Here is a 10,000-nt window from a genome sequence, read left to right on the forward strand (position 1 = left end):
CCCGACGGGAGCCGCTCGGGAGGTGCCAATGGGCAGATCTCCACGGCGAGATCGCCTCCGTGCAGCCCTATCCCCTTACAGCCGCAGACAACCGCCACGCCACGCCGCGCAACGCCACGCCACTTCCTAATGAGATGCCACTTTCGGATGACCACAGCCAGCTCGCATCTGATCCCCCCCCCCCCCCTTCCCCATGTGGACGATGTGCTCGGTTAATGTTACTCACCAGAGTTGATGCTAGCCTACCACTCGGCCAGCAAGCCGGTCATTCACCAGGTACTTCCTCTTGTGAGGCACTGACGGACGGACACGGGGTCCTTCGGACCAGACGTTTGGCCGCTGTTCAGGTCAACTCTCTGCACAGAGCGGAGCCAAGTTGGGAGCATGGTCAATGCTGACACCAGACTGTATTGTACTGTATTTCTTAATTACATTACACAAGACACTCTGACATGCTGTCTACGCCAACAAACCACTTTTTGTGTGTAATTGTCTGCAGGTAAACAATGTTTAAACTGTACACAATTAAATACAGTTTCACAATGCATTCCTTTTTCCAAAAACAATTAAATTTGATGAAAATGTATTTCCTCAAGACAATGATTCAAGACTAAGCTATAGTAATCAAAACAAACACAAAACATCTCTCAAGTTGGGTAGTTTATGTGATACACTGGAATCATTTAGACAGTATTAGTATATTCTTCCTCAGACCTTAGTTTACCTGGACTACATCCTCCATAGTTTAGGAAAGCCCTTACACGTGCAATAAAGATATGTGGTTCTACAGTATGAAAGTACACTGAAATAAGTAGGGGGAAGAACACAAAACTCTACAATCTTGCAATCATCACAGTTAAACTTTAGCGTTTCTTTTCTTTTTTTTTCAAAATCAAATCAGATAAAAAATGCTTTACTTCCTTTTCACTTCAGTCAATCAATAGCGGATTAGTCTACTTTACTGTAAAGGCTGTGGTGGTGCAGTTTGTAACGTGTGTGAAATCTAAACACAAACACAGCAGAGCTACACAGTAGCCTAAAACAGAAAACCTACTTTTGGTGTTTTTCACACAACAAATCACAGAGATAACCATCCGCCATCCTGAGCTCCAGTCGTCCCCTACCCTCAGAGCTGCAGAAGCTGCAGAGCAGACCTCTACTGCACACGAGTACAAGAAGTCGCTTACCTCCCCACAACGCTGTAACAACGCTGTAACAACCCACATGCTCAGACCAGGCAGCCATCCATCAGCCCCTCCAACAGCACGGAGACCTCCACGGCCGACTCCGCAACGCGAGATATCCGCCATCCTGTTCTCCTTTCCCATTGCGAGAGCAAGCTCCAGGGTCATCCCCACCTGCTGCTCCCAGTGAGCAGGCTACTCTGCCTGCCAAGGGAAACATACCTAGTCTTTTCATGGGAAAGCCAGCGATAAAAATCAACTTTGCAAGACATGGACACAAAGAGAACTCCAACAAAGGCAGTGATTCAATCTCTCTCTCTCTCTCTTATCTTGCGCTCGTTCTCTCTATCTCTCTCTCCCTCACAGCCTGGTTGTGTGCCTCTTGCTTCCCTACTCTTTCCACTGTCACCCTCTCTAAGCCACTAATGTAACATTGAACTATAAAGTTCTCTTTTATGTGAAGTGGAATGTTTCTTTTTTTTTCTACGCAGCTGCCAACAATTAATCTACTGTTTGAGGCCGACTTCCTCTTGTATGTTTGAGGAGGTAACTGGGATGGAGCTGACAAAGAGACCTTTAGGTGGGCCAGCGCGAGCAGAACGAGCAGTTATGCCACAGTGTTATCACAGACTCACAGAGCCCTTTGTCTCACTACAACAAGGTTATTCTTTACCTGGAAACTACAATGCCTCAACAGACCACGGGCTCATTTGTTTACATTCAAATTAGGGTGACGTCCAAGTCCTCACGGAGAGAGTTACTCATCAACAGTAGAGAGAATATAGCACAGTGGTCTAAAATTGTTTAAAGGCCAGCCCAGGTGATGTTGCCAGTTAAGTCTCGGGATTACACACATGTATGATAAAACAATGATTCTCAATACTGGAATAACTTGCATGCATGTTTAAAAATTGATAGGTAGCCTACTAATTGTTGTTAGATTACGAGTAGGCTAAGATTCCACCAGGTTGCAATAAAGTTGCAGTGTCACTGTCACAATTACTTTGCACATCAAATCTACATCAGAACAACTGACAACTGTCACAAAATACACTAGCAATTAGCCTAATGTCAAAAGTTTGAAGTTAGTCTATTCGCTTTGATAAGGCTACTCTTAGATTTTATTCTATTTTCGTTTATGATTTATGGGTTGTTTTACCACTCTCTGTCGCTGATATTCGAGGTCAAGGTCGCTGTAACTTCTGTGGCTCTGTGGCCTGTCGCGCGCTCTCGCGCCTTCCCTGCACAAGCTAGACCAAAATCCGAATGCTAATTGGTCGATTACCATGTGCACGAGAGCGCGTCCTCGTGCAAATCCTGCTCTGCGGGGCTTTCCTAACTGGTAGCCAGCTCAGTGTGAATTCAAATCCCCAAGGCAACACAAGATCCCCTAAAATAAACAAAGCAGGCCATATCGTTTGCAACAGTCTTATATCACAGTTAAACAACAGGGCCACCTCCGTGCGCAATATCGCATTAACTAATTGAGGCATTTCTGATGCAATCGGGGTAAAAAAAAAAATCTAAGAAACTGAGACACGCAGTAGGCTAGAATGCTCTTTTTACCCCAGAACATTGCGGAGACAACTCTCTCTAAAGTTTAACGTTAAAACTGACATTAAAACTGTTTAACAAGTCGTTATTTTTCAGTTGCACCAATGCTTACCGTTTTAAATACCTGCTTTTCCCCCTGGAGAAAGCATGCCGAGCTGTAGTCTATGTTTATGTATGTGTCGATAGTAGATTTAATCAAAGGCAGAATGACAGCCGCAGCTTCACGGGACTGTGCCGTTTTTGCAGTAAACCATAGCCTACATGTAGTTGTGTATTACTGTAATTAAATATATATATATATTAATTTATTACATTACAAATATTATCATATTCCTTATACCCTGCGATGATGGAATATACTAGGGTCATTGCGAAGTTATCGCTTATGAAAGTATAAAACAGACATACCAAAGCATCTCTCTCTGCCCTTGTTTGGACCATCAATGTATGTAGCCCATGTAGTCAAAAACACGCATATAAGTGAATATTACTTGCTGTCTTCTTTTCAGAACACACACAAACACACACCAAAAAAAAATAATAATAATTATTGAACAAATATGTGATGAATAGAACGAACGAAATTGTAGCCTAATATCTTAGAATAGGTTATTCATAAATGTTAAACATCGCAAATTGGGTAGCATACAGATGTGAACGGAATAAGCATTTTATTTGCGTAGGCGTGTAAACTCGCTAATCGGAAATTATCGTTGGTTTGTATAATTGATTTGCATTGTTAGTCAGGCACTGTTCAATCCTGTTCTGATGAACAGTTAACAGCAACACGGCAGAATGCCTTCAATTTAATTCATTTGAAGACCTTCAAAAGTGCAAATATCGTAGGGCCTAGATTCTGATCATTTTAACCTTTTAAGGAAAACAAGAATTTTCATGACATCGTGATTTGTAATGCACTGTAAATAACGACTATGCGGTAGAAAAAAAGTTTTAAATAGTTTTCAAAGTTCTTCTTTTCATCAGCCATATTACGCTGCACCTTAAATTATTAAACAAATTGTCACAAACATGCATTAGCCTAAGCAAAACTGTCACGACGATTCACAAGAGAAGCCTATTAAAGTAGTCTATAAATTAGAAAATTGCGATGTAAAAGGCTGATAGACATAACTTGTGGAACTGGCTATGTCTAATGAGAAGTAGCAGATGAAGTTTCGGAGCCAATTGAAATATGCTGAAAAGGCTAAGCCAATCAGACGCAGAAGGAGGGGTTTGACTTCTTTGGTTTAACTTCGAGTAAAGTATTTCGACCGTCTACAGCTTGCAACGTTCAGACTGCATTCAAGTGCTTAGTCGGAGAGGTAGGTCATATAGCGAGGAAAGAGATAGCCGTGTTATCTTTTTCCTAGGTAGTTGTAAACGATGACGAGTGCGTAAAGAAAGGTCCTCCTCAGTTTCAAGTTGGATTTGGTTCGTTCATCCTCCTCAACCAGAAACTTATTGCAGGATTATTTTTAGTTGGCTGCCATATGTTGAAAATGACAGAGGAACGCGACAAGACACACATGGAGCCCCCTTGCAGCCCTGCAGGCACTAACAGTTCCATGTCTCAGGATGACTCCGATTCTGATGCTCCGTCCTCCCCGACCGGCTCCGACGGACACGGCTCTCTGCTCTCGAGCTTGGGCAAAAAAGTGGATGGCGAAGACGACGACAGGTTCCCTGCCTGCATCAGAGATGCGGTTTCCCAAGTTCTTAAGGGATATGACTGGTCACTGGTTCCTATGCCCGCTCGGGGAAACGGCTCGCTAAAAAACAAACCTCACGTGAAGAGACCGATGAATGCCTTCATGGTGTGGGCGCAGGCTGCGCGCAGAAAGCTCGCGGATCAGTACCCCCATTTGCACAACGCCGAACTTAGCAAGACACTCGGCAAACTATGGCGGTGAGCTGACATATTTTCACTTTATCTGTTTAACAAATTATACATTGGAGTTAATGCAAATGACATAGTCGATTAATACATTTGTCAATAGACGTGCACACTGTGTAATGAATTTAACAAATGTGAAGGCGAGTTGCATATTGGCACAGCCTGGCCTATGCAAATTAGAATATCTTTGCTTTGATGTAAGTGAACACAGTTTATTGGTTTATGATACGTATCTTGAAGAACCATCGTTATGTTTTTTTCCCCCAAATAATTCAACATGTAACATTCTAAATTGCACCGCTGAACAGTTGTTTGTTGTTGCCACAGTTTGTTATCAGAGAATGAGAAAAGGCCTTTTGTTGAGGAAGCTGAACGGCTGCGCGTCCAGCACAAGAAAGATCACCCCGACTACAAGTATCAGCCACGCCGGCGGAAAAGCGTGAAGCCGGGCCAGAACGACTCGGATTCGGGAGCTGAGCTGGGTCACCAAATGTACAAGACGGAACCCGGAATGGGCGGTTTGGCAGGGTTAGCGGACGGACACCATCACCCAGACCACACAGGTGAGTGACGTGGTTGTGTTTAGTGCACACTAATCGTCTTAAAAATGGTTGAATGATTTAACATGCAAATCAGGGGCAGTTGTGGATGGTTCCTGTCTGAGTTCTTCTGACATGCTGATCTCTGGTTACAGGACAACCACACGGTCCTCCCACACCCCCCACCACCCCTAAGACCGACCTGCACCACGGGGGCAAGGGTGAGCCGAAGCACGAGGGCCGGCGTCTGCTGGACAGCAGTGGCGGGCGGCAGAACATCGACTTCAGCAACGTGGACATCTCCGAGCTGAGCACCGACGTCATCTCCAACCTGGAGGCCTTCGACGTGCACGAGTTCGACCAGTACCTGCCTCTCAACGGTCACCTGGCAGCCGGCGGCACCACCAACGCCACTGGCCCCGGCATGCCCGGCCCCGAACACGGCCACGGGCCCAACGCCGCCGCGGTAGGGGGTCCGTTCGGCTCGCCGTACAGCCACGCCTCCTCGGCCGCCTGGAGCCGCAAGAGCGCCCTCGGTGGCCCCCCCCCACCCTCCTCCTCCTCCGGGGCGCCCCCCTCGGCCGACGGCGCCGGACATCGCCCCCACATCAAGACGGAGCAGCTGAGCCCCAGCCACTACAGCGAGCCCCCGCACGCGTCCCCCTCCCACCCCGACTACCCCCCTTACCCGCCCCAGCCCTGCGCCTCCTCGGCGGGCTCCGCTGCCTCCAACGCCTCCTCCTTCTCCAGCTCCCCGTGTGACTATACAGACCTGCAGAGCTCCAGCTACTACGGCCCCTACGCGGGCTACCCCTCCGGCCTCTACCAGTACCCCTACTTCCACTCCTCCCGGAGAGCCTACGGCAGCCCCATCCTCAACAGCCTCTCGCTGCAGTCCTCCCACAGTCCCTCGGCCAACTGGGAGCAGCCCATCTACACCACCCTGTCCAGGCCCTGAGAGGGCCTGCTGGGGTCTCCCGAACTCTCTCACATGCCACCCCCCCCCCCCCACACACACACACACACACACACCACCCATCAGCCCTCCCGCCAGCCAAGGGGGCCCGCAGAAGGGGGCCGAGAGTTGCCTGTACAGCCATTTATTGCACTAAGACAGAGACCTGCGCCGGGAGGAGAGGGCAGGAGGAGGAGAAAAGGTGTGCCATCTCAAGTTTGTATACCAGAAAAAGGAGAACGAGAGGGAGAGAGGGGTGGTGAGAGAGGGAGAGTGAAGTGCCTGCTGATTTTTAAAAGAAAAAAAAACGTTTATGCAACTTTTTCATTCTTTCCTGTATTGTATGGACATTTTGAAGGCAGAACTTGATATATTGCTGCCTGAACAGCAAACGGAAATCCTCTGTGAGGACCACCTGTCACCAACAACCCCCCCTCCCCCGCGCTATCATTCCCCTACCACCAGCTCCCTCCCCCTCACACACACACACACACACACACACACACACACACACAGACTCTGCTCTAACTCCCGTCTGTCTGCGGCTGTTGGTGTGTTTTTTTTTGTGGCGGTGGTGTGTGTACTGACTTGTGTAGGAGATAATTGCAAAAACAGGCCAACTGATTTGATGAGACAGATGGAGAAAGTTAATGCAGAAATCTGAGCACTGGGACCAATTATAAAATATTCTTTAAATAAGAGGCAGCAAGGGCTCCATTCTACAACGTGAATTCGCAAAAAACCCTGACTTCAGTCAGAGGGACCATGAACTTAACTTGTGTTTTTAAAGTGAAGTTTTTTTTTTAACTATTCCATATGTATTTATGTTAAACGTGTTTCTGATGCCGCTGTATAGTTGTACAGATGTTTTTTGGAGCGATGTGGTGGATGTTTCAAAATGCAAAAGGCTTTTTCTGTCTCTCATAAAGGATTGGTGTCCACAGTCTTCATTCCAGGTTATTGAAAGCAAGCTAATATACTGGGACCAATGGCATACCATGCGATGAAACAGGTGTCTAAATGCTATGCCTACCGAATCGCGATTAGTCATGATGTGGGGTGAACGGAAACGCGGTAAGATAACACACAGCTCCGTTTTGAGTGAGGCGTCAGCTGTTTTTCACACAGCAGGAAGCGCAGGACTTTATCGAAACAGACGTGGAAACCCTTCTTCACATCGCCAGCTTGGCTATACATTACCCCACGTCTAATGTCGCCTTACTCGTTACATAGGATATGTTGGATTGTTGAGTTTCAGATCAACCTCAAACAATTTCGGAAGGGACTTTCATTTAATTAAAACTCCACCAGACGTTTGGGATATTGGAATAGAAACATTGGGCGTATATTTTTCCGATGTGCCATTTATTGCCCAGGTTCAGAACCTCGTGGTACATGGGAATGACCAGTGAGCCAATTCTTTATTTAATTATTAACAGCTTCTTGCAAAATATGTCGATAAACCTAATAATGCGACTTTAGGGAGACTCACCACCGTAATGCATAATTTGGTGCTATCTGAATCTCATAGAATGGATTTTTTAATTATTATTTTAAAGTGTTGTAATTATTTCCAGCTTTATACTGCATTTCACTCACCTTTAAACAGTGTTCATAGCCAACTTTATTTTTCCCAATGTAGGCCTACGTTGAAAGGACAGACCATGTTTGGTTTTTCTTTTTCCCTGTTTAATAGAATTTCCTCACAAGCACAGCTAACCTTACTTGTTGGTAATTTCTGTGAAAAAAATAAACGTTTCTTTTCTCTGAACAATGAATGTTTGTGTGTTGGAAAACTACAGTGTAAAAATAAATATTTTTATCATCGTTTAACTGTTTTTTTTTACTCGCGGAAATACGTCGTCTACATCTAACGCTAAACTTTGCATACATCCTTTGGTTAAAGCTGCTAGATTTGGCAGGGAGATGTGTGACGCAATCACGGGTCAAAGTCTCTGTACTTCACTATGCACCGTTCCCCCGAGATATGTGCCATGGAAAATGTCGACAGTGACAGATATTTTGCAACACTAAAATATAAAAGCGCACAGACCCATATGTGTCTCTTTCTAAGACGAAGGACATACGATTGTTGTCGATGAAAACCATTTAATAGAAGGCAGGAGAAGAGGAATGGGGAGAGGAACAACGCAAGGATTTCAGATTATTTGGTAGTCCTTTTTCTTGGCATTTGTCGTTCTAGCCTCATTTGTTACCACTGATTTTCCTTGACATCTCGAGGGGCAACTTATGGATAAGTTGGTTGACAGCTGAGACGTTTAAAACCAAAAGGCGGGTGTGTTAAAAGGGAAAAAAACTGCAACTGCGTTGGCATGAAATGACTCACGTCTTCCTGGTAGGATATCAGTTGAATCTGACAAGGAGCCAACCCTGCGCAGGCTTGTTCAATAAAATGTTGGTGTGTATTCGTGTGTGTGTGCGTGCGTGTATGTCTGTGCGTATTGAGTAACCCAAGTAAAGGTCCACTGGGCAGAGAGTTTGAAACTGAGTACCAGCATGAATGCCAAGCAGCCGTCCCCAACTGGCCGCGAGAGAGAGCCAAGGGCTGGGCGCAGCGCTGCTGAATTTTAATGATTCATTATGCGGCGGAGCGCTTCTATTGTCTCCCTTTATCCGGACACCAATAAAAGAATTAATTGGAGAGAAAGTGGAAGGGCAGGGGAACTGACAAGTCATTAAGAGCGCGGTGAATGGACCATTAGACGCACGCAGTGGAGGAATTTCCCTCGGACCGTTTCATATCGCAACTCTCCTTAAACAACAGGAGGAAAGCGAGAATATAAACGCCAACTATCGACAAGCACAAACGCACCCCCTTAAAGTACGACAACGATAATAATAATTAAATAGAAGACAATAACGGAGCAGATGGTAGTGGGTGGCACAGAAAAAAAGTGTTTTTTTCCGTCAAACTCTTTTCTCTCTATTGTTTGCCAAATAGTTTCAGGAGGTGCTCTCAAGAAAGAACAGACGTGAATCAAGCTGAAAGGGAAAAAGGCTCTTCGGGGTGCTTGGGTCCCGTTTCACTGGGGAACATTTGGGCCGACTCGCTGGGAGCCTCGGCAGAGCCGCACAGAAACCGAGTGAAAGCGGAGCATCAGGTGTAGGTCTGCTTCCCACAGGCCGCCGTGCCAAACAGACGCATTTCCACAGGAACCGCCCTCACAGGCAGCGGAGAACAGGCCCGAACGCCCCCCTACTCCCATCACCAGCGCTTACTTTACTTCAATCGACATTTGCGGTAGACACGTTTTTAAGTGACCTCCATATGGAAATCCACAAACTTTCCATGAGTCAAATAAAAGGGCTTCAAATTCCATCTGTCACATCCCTGTTATGTGTGTGTGTGTGTGTGTCTGTGTGTGTGTGTGTGTGTGTGTGTGTGTGTGACAGAGAGGAGAAGAAGAAAATGCATAATAGGAGGGAAAAACAAGAGGAGGTAGAAGAAGAAGGAGGAGGAGAATCTTTTGTGTGAGGAAGGCTAAAACGAACTCTATGGTGTCTGTGCTGTCCACCATTGTCCAGTTCTGAGCCAAGCCCAGGGAGCGGCGCACGTTCCTCCACAATAGTCTCGTCCTTTTTAATGGGCCTGCGCAGTCCGAGGGCTGTCCGAGGGCTGTCCTGGATGGGGCCAGTGGGGGAGGGACGCGGCATTCTGCGTGCTGCTGGGAAACAGGACGCTAATTTACAAGGAAAATGAGATGGAGAGAGAGAGTGGAGTTATTAGTGAGACTTAGTTAGAGTGGGGCAGACTCAAGGGAAATGAGAGAGAGAGAGAGAGTGGAGTTATTAGTTAGAGTTAGTTAGAGTGGGGCAGACTCAAGGGAAATGAGAGAGAGAGAGTGGAGTTATT

General features: G+C 46.2%; 1 protein-coding gene across 1 annotated transcript; it reads left to right on the forward strand.

The window, feature by feature from the left end:
• Nucleotides 1-4,034: 4,034 nt before the first annotated feature.
• LOC143103256 (transcription factor Sox-8-like) lies at nucleotides 4,035-7,923 on the forward strand. Its single transcript, XM_076267075.1, has 3 exons — nucleotides 4,035-4,644; nucleotides 4,960-5,195; nucleotides 5,327-7,923. The coding sequence occupies exons 1-3, from the start codon at nucleotides 4,229-4,231 to the stop codon at nucleotides 6,127-6,129; spliced, it is 1,455 nt and encodes a 484-aa protein (XP_076123190.1). The 5' UTR covers nucleotides 4,035-4,228; the 3' UTR covers nucleotides 6,130-7,923.
• Nucleotides 7,924-10,000: the final 2,077 nt, after the last annotated feature.

The sequence above is a fragment of the Alosa pseudoharengus genome, unplaced genomic scaffold (genome assembly GCF_046254945.1).
Source record: "Alosa pseudoharengus isolate Yale_2024_CS ecotype anadromous, Long Island Sound unplaced genomic scaffold, YU_APseudo_1.1 YU_APseudo_1.1_scf_4, whole genome shotgun sequence".
Classification (NCBI taxonomy): Eukaryota; Metazoa; Chordata; class Actinopteri; order Clupeiformes; family Clupeidae; genus Alosa; species Alosa pseudoharengus.

Excerpts from the sequence above, each read along its gene's own strand:
- LOC143103256 (XM_076267075.1), top strand. The coding sequence starts at position 4,229 with ATGTTGAAAATGACAGAGGAACGCGACAAGACACACATGGAGCCCCCT. Across the intron at positions 4,645-4,959 it reads ACACTCGGCAAACTATGGCG|TTTGTTATCAGAGAATGAGA; the intron begins GTGAGCTGACAT and ends TTGTTGCCACAG. Across the intron at positions 5,196-5,326 it reads CCATCACCCAGACCACACAG|GACAACCACACGGTCCTCCC; the intron begins GTGAGTGACGTG and ends CTCTGGTTACAG.